This window comes from Juglans microcarpa x Juglans regia, chromosome 4D (genome assembly GCF_004785595.1).
Source record: "Juglans microcarpa x Juglans regia isolate MS1-56 chromosome 4D, Jm3101_v1.0, whole genome shotgun sequence".
NCBI lineage: Eukaryota > Viridiplantae > Streptophyta > Magnoliopsida > Fagales > Juglandaceae > Juglans > Juglans microcarpa x Juglans regia.
Window position 1 is genome coordinate 33843069 of NC_054600.1, and position 19790 is coordinate 33862858.

A 19790-nucleotide genomic window follows, 5' to 3' on the forward strand; every position below is an offset into this window, starting at 1 on the left:
CCCAATAACATATAAGCATTATGTATGGAGGGGGAGGGGGGGGAGAGAGAGAGAGGTACACATAAGGAATAGTGAATAAGAGGAGGATATGGGGGCAAAGTCGAATCTTAGAATATAAGTTTTGCTAGGTGAGGATTTGCCATTCCTCAACGCCGTGCGATTCAACTTGTCGTAGCTCTCATCCACCAAGCAATCAGGAATTCATCACAAGATGGCTGATTAATCAACAAAGCTCGCCTTAGCTAAAACATTTTGGTAGCCTGAATAAAAACATCACGTGATCTCATTCGAATCTTCAGGCCTTGGAAAAGAAATGGTATTGGGCATGGGAGAGTTTCGACTTTTAACTCAACTAGCAGATGGATTGACCCAACTCAAGTCGGGTCGGGGTTAGGCTCAAATCTAGGCCAGATTGGTCGGGTTGCAGGCCTAATGTATTCTGAGAATGGTAGGCTGCTACATTCAGGTGTTTTCAACTAAATCCTATCATGGATATTGGCAAAAATTATTTATTTTTTATTTTGTATAATATCTTCATGCATAATATATTGTACCGCATCATTGTTTTGGATAGACCTTGTAGCTTCTATAGGTTTAATTTGGCATGGACTTGTTTTTATTGGTTTGAGAAGAGGCAAGGTTGGATTACTTGCAAGGTTTTGCTGGTTCCTTCTATTACTCTTTCAAGTTTATGCAGTAGGAATATGAATGTTTAGCAATTTGTAGGTGCATTTTGGTTCTCAAGGGGCTGACTAGAAATGAGAGAGAAGTTGTACAGTGTAGAGTATATGTGTTAACGTCATGTTTTGTATGCTGGATAAGGTTCTCGCAACTCGGGCCGTGATCCTCTCCTGCAAACAAGAAAATAAAGGTGGGTCAGGGGCGGTTTGAGAAACCTCCGATACTTAAGTCAGTTTCACGTGTTTAGAGTATCACTTATAGAATAATAGAGTTTAGAGAGTTATTTGTACTTGAGACGTAACTTTTATACGATGTTTCAAGGGAGAACATTCTATACATGATGTCAGGATTTAGTCGTTTCACCCATAGCTGATTTAGCTTAAGTATTTAATGCAATGTGGTGTTTTGAAGTATAGCTTTTAATGCGACGCAACTTCTGAGATGACGCGTCCCATTTGTCCATCTTTGCCTAATGCAACTTAGAGGTCAAGGCTCTTTGGGTGACTATGAGGCTGCCGAGGGGTAAAATTCAAGTGGAACTGATTTCATTATTTTGTCCCAAGCCCCTACTAGTGCGGGTCAAGTGGGGAATATCCCTTAATCTTATTCTTGGTAATTCATATTTACGATATTACAATAAACGAGTAATGTTAAATATAATTTTAAGATATTCAATTCTCACATATTATCTTTTTAAAAAAATAAAGTCTATTATTAAAAAAAAAATATTTTTATATACTACTGCACCGCGGAGTCCGAATAAGTTTATTTTTGTCATTTGGAACATTCCCCAGTGGTATTTTCGTCAATGGCCGCCAGCGATATATTCCCCGTTTTCCTTCCTTCTTTCTTTCCCACCCAGACACAAAAATCTCCGGGCTATTCTTTGGCGAGACAAAATCCAAATTCCAATAGCGTCTCTCTCTCTCTCTCTCTCTCACACACACGCGCGCGCGAAAGCCTCTAACGTCAAGATACCGTCTCTCAAAAGCAATCGAAGTCTCGTTCTTTCCTATTTTCGCATACCTTCTTCGGGAAAATGCTTGCTTTCACTTCAGGTTCTAATTATCCCCCCCGAATCCCCCCAAGTTCTTATTGCCATTTTGCTGCCTAACGCACACACATATGCGTCGCTCTGCTCCGCTTCGTATATCTTTGTATGTTGCTGAGAAAATTTGAGGATCTCACCTCAAATTCATTAAGGCGCTGGTTGAGAAAGGAAAAATTGGAACTTCGTTCCTGATGTTGATTTTTTTTTTTTGTTCTTTTTAATAAAATTCGGGGTTATTCCACCACTAAGAACAATATACGTTAAGATTCAATGTTCTGTTTTTTCCTTAATCTTCTTTCCCCGTGTTTGTTTGTTTGTTTGCTTGCTTTTTCAAGTTGAAGACACTTACTTAACTGAAAGCGTTTTCCTACTTTTCTAGGATTTGAATGCTTGGAAGCTTTGTAATGATATGAATTGTTAAGGGGGGCTGAGAGCAGGTTCTTGGTCCCCAGCCGATGAGTCGCTGCTGGCTGAAGGTGTATTTCTGAGGGAAGACAATGAGTATAAAACTCCATTGCCTATTTCTTGGGACTCCGCTTAATGTCTCTCTACGTGGTAGAAACAAAGGCAAGTTTTTTTATCTGGACGGTACAGGCCACCTAGGAGAAAGGGCCTTTCGCCGGTGCACGCGTGCAAAGCAGGATCCTTGGATAACTCAGGTGATTAGGTTTTCGAATTTTTGTGGGCAAAATGTGGACTTATTGAGGAGAGCACTTAGGTCGAGAAATGAATCGATGGTAGATTGTGTTAAGGAACCCTTTTCTCGAAGCAAAGCTCTGATTAGGTCATTGGCGCCATTGAGGGAAGAGGGGTTACTTTTATTTAGAGGCTCTGTATTTGTAGCTGTGATTTTTGGAGCATGCCTTTTGGTATGGTATGGGCAGCAAAAAGCCCGGGGTTTTATAGAAACCAGACTTTTGCCCTCTGTTTGTTCAGCACTCAGTGAACATATTCAGCGTGAGCTTTTTTTTGGTAAAGTCCGAAGAATTTCGCCTTTGAGCATTACTTTGGAATCGTGTTCATTTGGACCTCATAAGGAAGAATTTTCTTGTGGTGAGGTCCCCACTGTGAAACTTCGTGTTCGTCCTTTTGCAAGTCTGAGGAGAGGGAAGATTGTAATTGATGCACTTTTGTCCAATCCAAGTCTCTTTGTTGTGCAAAAGAAGGATTACACTTGGTTGGGGATACCTTCATCCGAAGGTAGTCTCCAGAGGCACTTGTCAACTGAAGAAGGGATTGATTATCGTACAAAAACCAGGAGGATTGCTAGAGAGGAAGCAGCTGCTTGCTGGGAAAGGGACAGAGATGATACAGCTAGGGAAGCTGCAGAGATGGGTTACATTGTTTCTGAAAAAAAACTGAGTGCATCCGAAGGCGAAGCTTTAAAAGAAGATCCAATTCATTCAACAGAATTAACACTCCCCGAGTCTTTTTTATGCATGGATGAGAAGATGCACAGGTGTATGGACACAGGTGTTGACTATGATATGAAGCATGCAGATTTGGAGAAATCATTTGGTGTAAAGATTCCGGGTTCTGGGCTCAAATTCTGGTCTAAAGTGTTAAAAGGGCCTATAAAACACAAATTTAAAAGGAAGGCTAATGAAAGTGGCATTTCTGCCACTGGTATTTCTGCAAAAAGAAGAATTCTTGAGCGTAGTGCATTAGCAGCTCTTGCATATTTCCAGGGTCTATCATGTGTGAAGTCCCCTGAACTTTCACATTCATCTCGAGATCATGCTGTTATGACCTTTGACACCATTTTGGTGAAAGGTGAGATCGACAGTCATGCTGGTACTTCTATCATAGGAAGTGGTGAAGAAACTTCAATAGTTGATAATCAAAATGGAAATCAATGTGGGGATGTTGGAATCAAGGACCTTTCTATAGATGAAAATGGTAATTTTGCTTGCAATCTATCTCCCACGACTATAGGAGATCAGAGAGTCGGTGAAAGCTGTCCATCAAGTGGAGATGTTGCAGGCAGTGCCGACGCCAATATCTGTAAGGTTAAAAACGAGCATTCAGGTGTTCGTGATGGAGCATTCAAGAGTCAAGTAGGTCATAGATCAGCAAATTTTACGTTGAGAATGCTTGAGCCTTGGCTTACCAAGTACCATGCAGCTTCCATTTGGCCCCTGAGCCTAAAATCATGTTTGACATCTTTCTCTAGGAATGTGGAGGAGCTGTTATCTTGCTTTATCATTGGTCCCTTGAAAAATTTCAAGTTAGGCATGGGTCCAAAGGTTGAAGATATTGTTGCAGAACTTGTTGATGGGGTAGATGTTGTGCAGACTGAAGGCATTCAGAATCTGCTTCCTGTTACACTGGATTCTGTCCATTTCAACGGTGGAATGCTGATGCTACTTGCATATGGTGACAGGGAGCCTAGGTGGGTGCTACTTCTGTGTGTTTAGCACTAATATGTTCTCAAATTAATATTACCGTTTAACTGCCTGTTTAACTGCCTGTCTATGTAGGGCCACTGGTAAAGCAGTCCAACTCACAAATCAACTTCTTAAGAATTCAATGAAAATAGTGAGTGTATGAGGAAGTGGGTTAAATGAAGGCAGCCAGAAAAGTGGAGTTATAATTTGAGAAGAAAACTAAATGAAAAGCTTTAATCGAACAATTTGGAACTAATTTGTAGAATAACAAGCATAATCGATAATTATTGCATTGACCAAGCTGTCATGCTAAAAGTCTCTAATTGGATAAAATATTAGTTCCCACTTGATATTATTATATATGGCTAGAAACTGTGCCTTTTATTAAGGAACCAATGTTGTCAGTGAAGATCCATGTGCTTTATCATGCTGGCCGGAACAAGCTTGAAGCATGGCCGGAACAAATTTTTTGGCACTTGAGCTATGCCCAAGAGTGTGGTGGACCTATTAGCATGCTGGAATAGACCTCATAGTAGTGTCCAACTAGCAGCCGTGTGGCGGATGATTCCTTTGTGCTTAATGTGGTGTTTATGGTTGGAAAGAAATGACAGGTGCTTTAGTAACAAGGAGCGTGCAGTGGGGGAAATCTGGAACTTTTTTTTATTCTCTCTTTTCCAGTGGTTTTCTGCTATTGTATTGAAGGGAGGGAATGTTCATGAGTTTTTATCTTCTTTCTAGCGTACTAGAATGTAATTAGGTGCCTCACTTGGTATATTTCCTGTGTACTTGGACATCGCCTAATTTCATTCACATCAATAAAGATTATTACTTATAAAAAAAAAAAAAAATTTTGGCACTTGAATTCGGGTGATACTTGTTCTTTGGCTTGGACTTTGAAATCATAATTATAAGTCGGGAGAGCAGAGTAACTAACTGAAATTGCTTATAGCTTTCCACATAGAGTGGAATATCCTTAGATGATTGAGAATGGACAGGAACGATTGTTTAAGGCTTTAGTGCAGACATCCTTCTTGACTCTGGTAGATATTATTAGGAGGTGCATGCTCCACAGATTGACTAAAGTCTGTTTATATCTGCTTTCCAACAAACTAATGGAGAACTCATTCTTCTCCTCATATCTGTTTATGGAAAATCTGCTGATTACTGATAAAAAAAAAAAAAAAAAAAATTCTGCTGAGGTCTGGAAATATTTGCAAATGGGCATTGAAGACAATTAGCACTATGGGCCTGTCATGTGAGTTCATGCATATCTCTTTCAACAATTTGTTGCTATGCTTATGAATATATCCATGGCTGGCTTTACACTAACAGAGGATTGGGTCAATGCTCTATCTGTACGTATTACTTGCACCTCATGCATTTCAAGTCCCATTATTAGGCTTTTTTTCCTTTTACTTCAGCACAAATTCCTAGCACAAAAATAGTTGATTATGGCCTTTAAACTTGTGCATCTTACTTAAGCTGTTTGTATATGGAATTTGAGTGAGGTTTATTCTAATTAAATCTTTGAACTTATAATCAGTGGTTCATTCTGTAAGTTCGTTGCTTATTAGAATAGAAGTGATGATGGATGATGTAGTCTGCTGGAAAAATGAAAATTCAATTGATTATACATTATGGCAAAACTCTACTACTATACAATAATTGAAGCACATTTATTTTTATATAGGGAGATGGAGAATGTCAATGGACATGTGAGGTTTCAAAATCACTATGGTCGCGTGCACGTACAACTAAATGGAAACTGTAAGATGTGGAGATCAAATATAGTTTCTGAAGATGGTGGTTGGTTATCTGCAGATGTTTTTGTTGACACCGTTGAGCAGAAATGGCACGCCAATTTAAAATTTTCTAACCTCTTTGCTCCGGTAAGGTATACAATATGGTCAAAACTGCCAACAGTCAGCTGTATGTTTTTTGGTTAAATGGGCTGTTTATGTGCTTTGCATCCTCTGTCTTTCTGTGCAGCTTTTTGAACGGATTTTAGAAATTCCAATCTTGTGGTCCAAAGGAAGGGCAAGTGGTGAGGTGCTTCTTCAACTTCATTTTAATTCTTCTCCTGTCTGTGTTCCAAAAAATCTATTGATCACATGTCTCAATGTTAGGCCTCTTATTATATCCTATTTAGATTTCTTTACTTGCATTCCATTCTTAAATTTAAGAGATGCTCTTGTATTTCATTTGGACTGTAGTATGTTTTTGATCGGTAGTTGGACTGTAGTATGTTGAGAAATTCTTCTTCTTCTTCTTCTTCTTTTTTTTTTTTTTTTTTTTCAATTATTGGCACTGGGTGTCCATGAATAGTGTCCCGACTAATCTTGGGGGTGCATAGACCTTCGGTAAGGAGTTTTCTGCAAGTACACCTCGAGTAATTCAAAAGAAAAATCTCCTAGTCCGATGGCCCCTAGAGATTGTTTGCACCCAAGGGGATTTGAACCTTAGACCTGGGAGTAGCATACCCCCAAGCCCAAGGCCTTTAACACTTGAGCCAACCCCTAGGGGTTATGTTGAGAAAATCTTGTTGATGCTTTTCTAACACTCCCAAGTGGTGCTTGGATTTTAATCGAAATTCAAATAGAAAAGATGTGGAATCTTGTCTTCATATGTTTGCTTGTCAAATGCATGTTGTTACGGGTTTGATGAGTGAATTGTTCCACATTCGAATTCTGTTTAATTGGGTTTATAGTGGAAGACTTTGGAACAAAAAATGACCGTCTCAAATCGTTTATTTTTAATAGGTATGACTGGCTCAAATCGTTAAAAAAAGATGCTTTCTTGCAAGAAAATCAGCATCAAAAGATGAAAAGCCAATGTCTTGTTTTGTTTAGGGAAATTTTCGAGGGTGCGGTGCACAGGACCGGGGTTTTACTCTGCAGGGGTGGGTCCGAAGGGGCCTTGGAGATGTTCCCTGACATAAAAAAAAAAGAAAAAAGAAAATCAGTATCAAAAGATGAAAAGCCAATGTCTTGTTTTGTTTAGTTTAAGATGAGATGTGTTTAAATGTGTATTATGTTAAATTAGTAACCCATCTCTTGGACCATTTTAGTCTACTAGAGTCTAATCATTACCGCCTTAAAATTAATGGGAGTTTGTAAATGAAACGATATGCATTTTATCGAAACAAAATAAACATAAGAATCTTTCTAAATGGCCTTAAAAGGCTTTAAAGAGTGTTTTCAAATTTGAGGGCAATAAAGGAAAGGATGTTGTCTATTTTGAGATCGGGAGTAGATAAGCTTTAGTTTGGTTATATGGAAAATGTGAGCTTTGGATTTTTATCTTGCCAACAAGAACTTTCTGTATATACATTATTAGATATATGAAAAGTTTTTGTTTTTCCCTCCTACTTTGGTTGATCTCTTGTCTTCTAGAGATACAATAGTTTTTCAGAGGCATGCTTGCATGAGTTAAGCCTCATTTCAGTTTAGTAGTTCAGGTTTTGGTAAGACCAAGTCAACAAATTGTTTAATAAACGTGTCAATTCTGCTTGGGTGGTAGTAAGAACTTACATGACATGAGATTGCCAGTTGGCCCTCAACTTATACTGAAAATACTGGTATTTGTTCTTACTTCTATTTCTTTACTAGGTGTTATTTTTTGTATATGTCCATGTACTTGGGCTATGCCTGAGATTAAGTGGTTTTTTTTTTTTTTTTTTTCGAATAAAAAAAAAGAATATTGATATTTACTTGCACGAGGATTTTGTTTGGTTATCCTTCTCTCTTTCTTAATATAAATTGATGTAGTTGGTTCTTTGAGTTAATCTTTGATTGCATCTTATCCCATTTGCTAGTCCAATTTAAGTTACAATGTGGATCACATCTCTGTTTTCAGGTTCACTTGTGCATGTCAAGAGGAGAAACGTTTCCAAATCTTTACGGGCAACTTGACGTGACGGGATTGGCCTTTCATATATTTGATGCTCCATCATCATTTTCTGTATGTCCTAGTTTAATTTGTTGTAATCTCTTCTTGTTGGAAGTACTTTTGCAAAATACCGGTGTATCTTATGCTTAGCATCTCATTGTTGCTTGTTAGCCAGACAACTATATTTGATATGTGGCAGGCTCTTGGTGTTGATACCATTTTTTTATGGATATCTTGTCCTATGGCTTTTGTCAAGGTGAACTACAGAATTTATGCTATTGATAATTTGCTTTTTTGGCATATGTTAAACATATTGATTCCATATCTTCTAGACATGGATTCCTCCTTATCAGTATGCATGTAGGTAATTTGAATCCGTACATATGCATAATTTCTTCTTCTCGTTGCGTACTGTAAAGTTTTTCCTCGTTAATGTAGATGCGTTAACTGATTCTTAAGCATTACGGTGGTTAAGATGGGTTATCCTATAGAGATGGTGATTGAATCCAAGTGTTATACTCTGTCAAAAGCTGGTGGTGGATTATTGCGAATTTCCGAGAGAAGTTGGAAGGCAGAACATGCGGTGTGTTTGGGACCATCTTCGACGCAATGGCTTGGGAAGGTGTTAGAGGAGAGCTTAAGAGGGAGGAAGAAGGAGGTGTATTCGGCAACTATAGAAGGCTTTTTCAGCCTTATTGCTCAACATTGCGAAAATCGTAGAGGGAGATACCTTGAAGTCTCTGAGTACAACCAGGGGGGGAGGAGGAATGTCCTGTGCTTTCCAAAAGGAGAGAAGGGCTGGGGTTGGAGGAAATTGCGGGAGGTGTTGTTGGAAAGAGGTAAGGAGTTCCTTACCGTGGGTGTTTTGACTGGTGGAGGTTAGTCGAAGTATGGGAAGGGGACGGTGAGGCACCAGTCTCGGTCGTATAAGGAGGATCTCTCATAGACACTGCCGAACGAAGGGAGGGAACGGGATAGAGGTGCGAAAGGTTCTAACAGGGGACAAGGGTTTTGGAGCCGAGAAGCACCGTCGAATCTGTACACTGTGTCGAGCCATCCCCTTGGCAAGAAAACCGCGGCATGTCAAGAGGCGCGGGAGGTACGAAGGACGTTGATGGAGATGCAGGGTCAGCTACGGTTTCTGCAGAGGGGTAAGGTTGAGATTGTGGAGTTTGTTGGTCTGTTTAAGGAAAGTAAAGATACGGGTGTTTTAAAAGGGATAAGGGGCGGGCTAATGTAGAAAGATATGGGGGATGCACTCGGCTGATGCAGAAAGATAAGGGGCGGGCTGATGCACTGGATAGAGTTAAAAGGAATTAGGGGATGGGCCTAGTAAAGCCTAGAAAAAGGCCCAGCAGAAAGTTAAAAAAGGAAAGGGGTGGGCCGTATGGCTTAAGGTTGGTGGGCCTTCTCGGCCCAAGACACAGAGGAGTCCACGTCTCTCAGAAGGGGTTGGGCCGTCTCAGCCCAGGGCCCATTGTAGTGGGCATGGGTTCGAAACTCAGCCTAGTGGAGACCTAGCCCAGCGGAGATCAGCTGCTCATCCCTGTGGCGAGAACCCTAGCCCAGTTTTTGCAGCTGAGTTGTATAGACTCGGCTTCGTGCCGGAGAGCCCACCGCTGATGGCGGTTGCACAGACAGCTCCGACGGAGGCAGAGGAGGCCGCCGGTGAGACAACGTCGGCGTACTGTGCACAAAAGGCGCTGGTGGAGTTCAATTCGTGCTTTCTCCGTCAAATGAGACTTGGATTTCGCCGATATGAGGTGGAGGAGTGGGTTTGGCTCCGGCGGAAGTTTCTGTCAAACCCTTTTGATGGTTTTGTGCTAGATGAGGGGGATGAGGAGTCGGATGACCTCATGCACTCGGTGGAGGACAAATTATTCCTCCCTGAGGCTTGCGATCAAATGGGTTTGGAGGAGTTTACTGTGGGGGAAGAGTTCTAGAACTTCCAGAGTAACAGAATGGGAAATCCTATCCCATTGAATTATTGTTTCCCTGACCAAGCTTCAGATTGGGTAATTCATAAGGTGAAAGAGATCTAACATTTTGTGGGGATTGAGTGTGAGGGGTATGAAGAGCAGTTCATTGCCTTGTTAATTGCTATGGAAGCTGGTTACAAACAAAAAAGGATAGGGATTCGAAGAAGAATTGGGAGCTTAAAAGGTTGATGTGGTCGATGAATTCGGAGGGTAGCTCTAGTAGGAGTAGGGTGAAAAGGAAAGGGCCGGCTGTTCATCGATGAAACTAAAGATTGTGTCTTGGAATGTCCGTGGTCTTAATGAGATAGAGAAGTTTCTTCGGATCAATAGGAAGATTGTGAGGAGTATATGGAGCAATAATTATGTAGATTGGGTGTATTTGGCATTTTCAGGGGCATCGGGAGTTGTAGTGATGTGGGATAGACGGGTGGTGGAGAAAGTGGAGGAGTATATAGGGAGATTTGGTAGTGTGCTCTTTTAAATGTGTGTCAGATGGTTTCTTGTGGGCATTTGTAGGTGTTTATGGGCCAAATTTAGATGTGGATAGAAGATTATTGTGGGATGAGCTAGCAGGGATACACTGTTGGTGGGAGCTTCCTTGGTGTATTGGAGGTGATTTTAATGTTGCTAGATTCCAAAGTGAAAGTTTCGGAAATAGAAGATTGAGGCCAACAAGCTTGGAGTTCTCAGAGTGTATCTTTGACTTGAACTTGATAGACTTACCACTTGCAGGGGGCCCTACCACTTGGTCGAATAACCAAACTTGGACTCGTTTGGATCGTTTCTTAATTTCACCTGAGTGGGAAAGTCATTTTCTGGACGTATGACAAAAGCGTTTGGTACGTTTAGCTTCAGATCATTGGCCTATCTTGCTTGATTGTGGAGGCATTCAGAGTGGTAGAAGGTATTTTAAGTTCGAGAATATGTGGTTGAAATCAGAAGTCTTTGTGGAGAGGGTCAAACGATGGTGGATTTCGTATCGTTTCGAGGGTACACCCAGCTTTATTTTTGCTAATAAATTGAAAGCCTTAAAAAGAGACCTAAAGGAATGGAATAAACAGTCTTTCGGTAATGTTGAGGAGAACAAAAATACAAAGTGGATGGAAATACAGGACCTAGAAAGAATACAAGAGGGTAGACCTCTCTCTGAGGAAGAGCAAGCACAAAAAACCTTGTTGGTCGCAGATCTTAAGAGGATAATTTTGCAAGAGGAAATGTCTTGGCGCCAGAAGTCAAGAGCACTATGGTTAAAGGAAGGGGATTGGAGTACGAGGTTTTTCCTTAGTATTACAAATTCTCATAGAAGAAATAATAATATTGAGGTGTTGAAAATTGAAGGGGTGGAGTGCAGAGAAGAAGAGGTAATTCAAGACCATGCGGTTGATTTCTTTGAGAAGATCCTTACTGAGCAGGTGGGGTGGAGGCCTACTCTTGATGGGCTGGTTTTTAACATTATTGAACTGGGGGATGTTGCTAGGATGGAGAGGGCTTTCGAGGAGGAATAGGTATTTGATGTTGTAAGGAAAATGGTAAAAGATAAGGCTTCTGGACCTGATGGTTTCTCTATGGGCTTTTTCTAAGAATGTTGGGAGGTGATTAAAGAAAATCTTTTAAAGGTGTTTTAGGAGTTGTTCTTGGTTGGAAAATTTGAGAAAAGCCTTAACACCACTTTCCTTACCTTAATACCAAAAAAGGTTGGGGCTATTGAGATCACAGACTTTCGGCCTATTAGCTTAGTGAATGGAGTGTACAAGATTATTTCAAAAGTGCTTGCTAATCGCTTAAATGAGGTTTTGGGAAAGATTGTGACTAAGCCTCAAAATGCTTTTGTTAAGGGTAGACAAATCCTTGATGCGGTTCTAATTGTCAATGAATGTTTGGATGGTAGATTGAAGGCTGGCACCTTAAGAATTCTGTGTAAGATAGATATGGAAAAAGCATATGACCATGTTAACTGGGATTTTCTTCTATATCTATTGGGTAGATGTGGTTTTGGTGAAAGGTGGAGGTCTTGGATTAGATGGTGTATATCTACGGTAGGGTTCTCTGTGTTGATCAATGGTAGCCCAGAGGGTTTCTTCTAGAGTACTCGTGGGTTGAGACAAGGGTATCCGTTATCTCCTCTACTCTTTGTTATTGTTATGGAGGCACTAAGCAGGATGATCTCGACGTTGGTGGCTAATGGTTTTGTTAATGGTTTCCAGATTGGCTCTCCGAGCAGGGGTATTACTACTATTTTTCACTTATTGTTTGCAGATGATACGCTTATTATGTGTGAAGCGGATCGAGATCAGGTGCGGGCTGTGAAGGCATGTTTGCTTTGTTTTGAAGTAGTGTTTGGTTTAAAAGTGAACTACGATAAATCCAAGTTGGTGTCGATTGGAGAAGTTTAGAAAATTAGGGAGTTGGCTGACACACTGGATTGCAAGATAACGGCTCTTCCTATGACTTACCTGGGATTACCATTGGGTATAGCTTCGAGGGCGCGCTCAATTTGGGACACAGTGATTGAAAAAATAGAGAAGAGACTGGCAGGGTGGAAGAGAATGTACTTGTCGAAAGGGGGCCTGATTACATTGATCAAAAGTACACTTTCTAATCTACCCACTTATTTCTTATCCTTATTCCCTATACCAGCAAGCGTGGCGGGTCGTCTTGAGAAGTTACAAAGAGATTTTCTGTAGGGTGGCTTAGGAGAAGAGTTTAAATCTCACATTGTCAAGTAGGAGATGTTTTGCCGTCCTATCTCTAGTGGCGGTTTGGGTATTAGAAACTTACGGTTGTTTAATCGGGCATGACTTGGCAAATGGTTGTGGCGATATATCAAAGAACCAGAAGCCTTATGGAAAACTGTGATCGAGAATAAATATGGTGGTTTAGGGGAGGGTTGGTGCACTAGAGAAGTTAGAAGGGCTCATGGAATGGGGCTATGGAAGCATATTAGAAAAGGGTGGGAGGTATTTCATCATCACACTAGATTTTAGTTGGGTACGGGCTCCAGGATCAGATTTTGGAAGGATGCATGGTGTGGCAACCATGCTCTCCAAGATTTGTTTCCTATGCTTTTCCTGATAGCAAGTGCCAAAGATGCCACAGTGGCGGAGGTTATGGGAATCTCAGGAGGCAGTATACATTGGAGTATCAATTTCAACCGGGCGGCACAGGATTGAGAGATTGAGAGTTTTGTAGATTTTTATAATCTCGTATATTCTTGTTGTCCAAATATCCAGCATGAAGATGGTCTGTGGTGGGTTCCTGCAGGAAGAGGGGTATTCACTGTTCGTTCCTTTTATAAGGTCCTTACACAAATGCCGGAGATACAATTTTCCTGGAGAAGACTCTGGCAACACAAGGCTCCTCCTAAAGTTTCTTTATTTGTGTGGACAACATCATTAGGCAAGATCCTTACTACAATTAATCTGAAAAGGAGGAGGATAATTATTGTAGACTGGTGTTGTATGTGTAAAAGTGGGGGTGAATCGGTGAATCATTTACTTTTACATTGTGAGGTAGCTAGGACTCTCTGGAATGAGGTGTTTAAAAGGAAGGAACTACAATGGGTTATGCAGGAATCCGTGATGGATATATTGGCGTGTTGGACCTCTATCTGAGGTGTGCATCACATTAAAGCGATTTGGAAGATGATCCCTATTTGTATTATGTGGTGCTTGTGGCAGGAGCGTAATGAGAGGACGTTTGAAGACAGAGAGATCTATGGCGGAGCTAAAAGTTTTCTTTTTTAGGACTCTTTGTATTTGGGCCATTGCTATGGATTTCAATGGCATGGATTTTCATGATTTCTTAGTTTCTAATGCACCTACGTAGTTAGGGCATATGGACTTTGTAACTGGCAGTTGTTGCCCATTCTTGAATTAATAATACTTGTTTTACTTATAAAAAAAAACAATAATAATTTGCTTTTTGAGTGAAGTGTTGATGTGAGGACTTTCATGGGTGCTTGGAGGTGACATTCAGGTTAGAGGTTGTAGCATGAAGCAACATCTCTTCCGGAACAACATTAGAACTTCATAAGCATATATTGATGCTCTTTATATCAGCAAAGATTGGGATCAAGTGTAACCTTTTAGTAGGAATAGAAGTTTAGATGTGGCGTCATTTCACATCTCTTATGATGCCGCTTGTATTTTGTGGTCGTGTTTGTAACTTTTGACATTGTTAGATAGGATTTTCATGAGTGCCCATCGATTTGTACTCAGCAGGGAACTCCTAAGGGTCATCTTGTCTTGCGTCATCATTCATATTTGTTGATTTAAGTTCAGAAAAAATCTATTAAGGATGATTCACTGAGATGCCATACTTTCATCCTAAACACATCTACTGATAAAAGGGGGAATTGTGATCAGCTGAACAGATTTTTTTAGCAGAATTGGCATAATTATTGCTATGAAGGTTGAGCTGCCAAAAGAGATTGCCCTTTATTTTGGGCTGGAAGATAAGATATATGCAGTCCGTAGAGAAAAAAAATTTGACGTCTTTTGCTTCTCTGATTAAATTGTTCGGTCCATTTTTTGGTATTTTGAGAAAATTTTTATTGAGACAAGTAACAAGGTAAAGCCAAAGTACACAGGAAGTATACAATAACTGAAGCTATTACATGTCAGGAACTGGAAAAAGAAACAAGGAAATCATGGACTAAATAGTTCGGTCCATTGAAGTGTTAAACTTCCCTTTTTGAGTCCTTGGTTGGTTAATAGCTGTGTTTTAGATTATGGAATTTGCCTTGTATGGGAGGTTTAAAGATTTCGTTGTTTAAAAATCAGCAGGTTGGCAGAATTTTTTTGCACTTTTCTGTAAGGTAATATATATTTTTTTGCTTTTTTTTTTTTTTGCGAATTCCTATGATCAATAAAATCTTATTTACCAATCAATATATATATATTTGCTTTTGATGTTGGGCTTATTTTTGGGTTCAAATTTTCTTTTAGTTTAGTGTCTCTCTTTTATATGAAGGTTAGAGAAAGGTATTTATGCAGTTCTGGAGAAGCCATAAGTGCAGTAATTTAAGAGAATGTGAAGAAATTGGCTGAAAGTGGAGGAAGCTCAGAAAGATTTTCGACTGGTGCTGGGATTAAAGGCATAATGGCTCTGGGTTAACAAATAAACGGACTTACTGCTCCTCTAACCTAACCCACTTTATTTTATTGAGTTGTTGCAGACCATCTTCATACTATGCTTCAACAGTACATTGATTTCCTATATTTGTTTCATTTTAATCTGAGTTGGTCTGGTTTAATTGCTTCATGGTTGTCATTATGATTGTTCCCACCTCAGGTTTCATGGTTATACCGATATACTTGATACTACTATGCCGAGTGTGAAGTTTGAAAGCTAATTCCTTTTACAAGCTTGAAAGTATTATGATGTATTCTTCATTTCTCTAATGCAGGACATTGCAGCAAATTTAAGTTTCCGCGGTCAACGAATTTTTGTACATGATGCAAGTGGTTGGTTTGGCAGTGTTCCTTTGGAAGCATCAGGAGATTTTGGCATTCATCCCGAGGAAGGAGAATTCCATCTAATGTGCCAGGTAATTCTTGCATCTTGTTTTTTTTTATATGTAAGAAATTTATTAAAAACCATGAAATTAGGCATAGCCCAAGTACACAGGAAGTATACAAGAGAAAAAACCTAATTACAAACTAAAGCTGAAAAGCAGCATGAAAGTCAATGGAACCAAATCCATCTATTACAAAACCAAAGCCCAAAGCAACAAAGTATGAAAAAGAAGGCCCTAATCCCATCCATCGAGCGTTCTCTATTATTGAAACAACGTCCATTCCTCTCATTCCAAATACACCACATAAGACAAAGAGGAATCATCTTCCAAACAGCCGTTATTTGATAATTTCCTTGAATTCCTCTCCAACAAGCCAAAAGTTTCCCTACACTCTTAGGCATCACCCAAGAAATTCCAGACTTGACAAATACCTCATCCCACAAAGCCCTCGACACATCACAATGAAGAAGAAGGTGATCCACCGATTCTCCACACCTTTTACACATAAAACACCAATCCATTACAATGATTCCATGCTTTCTTAGCTTATCAATAGTAAGTATTTTCCCATGAGCAGCCAACCACCCAAAGAATCGGACCTTGAGAGGCACCTTGCATCTCCAAATATTTTTCCAAGGGAAAAAATCACTAGAAAAATGTGGCACCACGACTTTGTACAAAGATCTAACCAAAAATTTCTTATTACCAAGCTAATTCCAGATTAATCTGTCCTCCCCTCCAGATTTTAAATTTAAGTCATAGAGCAAACTGTAAAAATCAGTGATAACCCCCACCTAATCTTGGGCATCTCTAATAAAACTTACTGACCACTGAATAAGACAAGCAATGTTGCTCATGCAATCAGCTATAGAGGCTCCATTATCCAAAGCGATTCTAAAGAGGGAAGGGAAAGCAATCTTCAAGGCCATGTCACCACACCATAAATCATGTCAGGAGCTGATCCGATTACCCCTACCCACTCCATATGCCCCTTTAACCTCATTTGAGCACCAATTTCCCCAAATACTCGCATATTTGGCATCAATAACAATCCTCTAAAGAGCATCTCCTTCTTGATGATACCTCCACAACCATTTCCCTAATAGTGCCTTATTGAAAGTTTTTAGCTTTCTAATCCCCAAACCTCCCGAATATAAAGAAGAGCAAGTCTTATCCCACTTGAGCAAGTGGAATTTCTTCTCATCCTCGAATCCACCCCACAAGTCACGGAATATCCTTTCTATTCTATTAGCCACTCCTGTAGGCGAAGGGAATAAAGATAGGAAATAGGTTGGGATATTTGATAAAGGACTCTTGATTTAGGTGATTCTACCACCTTTGGACAAGTAGATCCTTTTCAGCCTGCCAACCTACTTTCAAATTTATCTGAAACCCCATTCCAAATTGCCTTAGATTTAAAAGGTGCCCCCAAGGGAAGACCCAGATATTTCATAGGCAAAAAAGGCACCTTACATCCAATATATCAGCCAAATCCCCTAGATTATTGACCAAACCTACGGGGACCATTTCAGATTTGGAAAAATTGACTTTTAAACCAGATGCAGCTTCAAGACATAACAAAAGAAGAGCCCTCAAAGAACAGATTTGATCAAAATTTGGCTCACACAAGATCAAGGTATCATGCGCATGCTGCCATGGACGGAATTGCCCACCGAGAAGCCCGAGATAAAACCCCTATCCACTGCCGTCTTCAACATTCTACTTAACACATCCATAACTAAAACAAAGAGAAAGGGGGACAAAGGATCCCTTTGTCTCAATTCCCGAGAGCTATTAAAAAAACCAGCTGGAGTGCCATTAACCAAAACTGAAAATCTAGCTGAAGAAACGCAATACTTCATCCACTTACACCATTTTTCCCCAAAACCATACCTACCAAGGATTTATATAAAAAAATCCCAATTGACATGGTCAAAAGGCTTCTCCTTATCCAATTTGCAAAGGATGCCTGGAACTCCGTCTCTAATTCTACTCTCCAAGCATTCATTAGCAATGAGAACAAAGTCAAAGATTTGTCTACCCTTGACAAAGCCATTTTGAGATTTTGTGATGATCTTCCCCATAACCAAACTCAAACGGTTAGCGAGCACCTTCGAGATAATCTTGTACACACCACTAACAAGACTGATGGGTTGAAAGTCTGTCACCTTTACGGACCCAACTTTTTTAGGTATAAGTGCAATGAACGTAGCATTGAGGCTTTTCTCAAATTTTATAAAAGAGTGAAATTCAAAAAAAACCTTCATGATGTCCTCTTTGACGATGTCTCAACATGCCTGAAAAAATGCCATGGAAAATCTGTCGGGTCCCAACGGTTTATCTTTGTTCAAACCTCTTATCGTATTAAGCACCTCCTCCTCTTCAAACATTCTCTCCAACCAAACTGCACTAGGCTGGTCAATCGAATCAAACACAAGCCCATCAACTTTGGGTCTCCAAGAAAACTGCTCCATAAGAAGTTTTTCATAAAAAAAGATAATGTGATCCTTAATAGTTGAATGACCCGTAAGAACACTACCATCGTAGTGGAGGACCTCAATTGCATTATTTCTTCTATGAGAATTAACATCTATGAAAGAATTTGGTGCACTTGTCTCCTTCCTTCAACCAAAGAACCCTAGATAACTTATTTAAAAAAAAAAAAAAAAAGCCCTAGACTTTCGTCGCCATGAAATCTCCTCCATAAGAGTAATTGTTTTCAGATCAGAAGTAACACTGAGTTTACTTACCTTCTCATCAATCGAGAGAACCCCTACAACCTCTTTTTCATCAAATCTTTGCAACTCCTCGAAAAGAGACTTTATTTGATCCCCAATGTTCCCAAGCACCTCCTCATTCCATTTCTTCAAGTTATTCTTCAAAGCTTTGAGTTTTCCAGTTAAGACAAAGCTGGGTGTACCCGACAACTGATAAGAGGACCACCATGCTCTCACCTTATCTAAAAAACCATCAACTTTGAGCCACATGTTCTTGAATTTAAAATATCTCCGCCCCTTATGAATACCCCCACAATCAAGAAGGATGAGAAAATGATTAGAGCATAATCTAGGCATGCGTTTTTGACATAATTTAGGAAAATGCACCTCCCAACAGGGAGAAACAAGAAATCTTTCCAGCCTAGACTATGCTCTTCCATTTGACCAAGTGAAATCACCCCTTGCCAAAGGTAAATCAACCAAGCCCATATCAAAGATTAAATCAGAAAAATCAACCATGGCCGGACCAATGTTGGAATTTCCCGACCTTCCACTCAGAAACCGAGTGATGTTAAAATCCCTTCCAATATACCACGGGCCCTCCCACCAATTGCACAAACCAGCAATTTCATCCCAAAGGAATCTCCTGTCCTTGTCAACATTGGGCCCATACACACCAGCGAAAGCCCACCTGAAACCATCATTTACATTCAAGAAAGAGCAAGCCATAAGAAATTCTCCAACATACTCGTCCACCAGAGTTACAACTCTCTTGTCCCACATCAAAATAATACCCCCGAAGCCCCCTGAGAGGCTAGTGAGACCCATCCAACATATGAACATCCCCACAAGCTTCTAATAATGTTTCTATCAATGAACTTCAATTTGGTTTCCTGCAAACAAATGATGTCTACTTTCCATTCTCGAATTAGATTTCTTACTCGAAGACGCTTGCACGGGGGTTCAACCCCCGTACGTTCCAAGAGAGGATCTTCGGCTTCATAAATCACTGCTGATTACCCCGTCTTTTTGCCTACCATTGCTTGCACTACCATCTCTTACATCATAATTGATGGTGCATGACAATCTCTTAAGTTTTCTTTCTTTTTGGAAAAGGATCCAAGCCAAAAGAGGTTGTTCCGCCTCAATAGCAATGAGAAGAGTTTTAAATTGTTTTTCAAAACCCTCACAAGAAATCCCTATACATTTACGGATTTCATCCACCTTCTGTAAAACTCAATCAGAATGTAAACCAGCCCAAGACTGAGCCGGAGGCAGAGAGCAGATGGGACTAGGCTCATCCCCATATCTTCCACCCCATTAGTAGAAACACCCACCCCAGACCCCCTGCATACCAACTGCAAATCATGCTCATCATCAGACTCAACATCCAAAATCACCAAATCTGCGTCCTCATTTGTACACAAAGGAAAATTCCTCCTCATCGATAATCTGAGTAGACACGCTCTCAGAATCGTCATCCATGACAACACCAAAGACAGAGGTGTGCAGTTGGTTACAATTGGGGTGAGATGAGAGGCCATGCAAAACAGAGATCAACGCTTGCAA

General features: G+C 40.1%; 1 protein-coding gene across 1 annotated transcript in view; it reads left to right on the forward strand.

The window, feature by feature from the left end:
* The first annotated feature begins 1853 nt into the window (after window positions 1-1853).
* LOC121261288 (protein TIC236, chloroplastic) overlaps window positions 1854-19790 on the forward strand; it is a 39453-nt gene continuing 21516 nt past the window's right edge. Inside the window, 6 exon segments of the mRNA XM_041163592.1 lie at window positions 1854-1991; window positions 2112-4124; window positions 5810-6008; window positions 6109-6168; window positions 7975-8079; window positions 15394-15534. Coding sequence (XP_041019526.1) covers window positions 2230-4124; window positions 5810-6008; window positions 6109-6168; window positions 7975-8079; window positions 15394-15534 — 2400 coding nt within the window. The 5' untranslated portion in view covers window positions 1854-1991; window positions 2112-2229.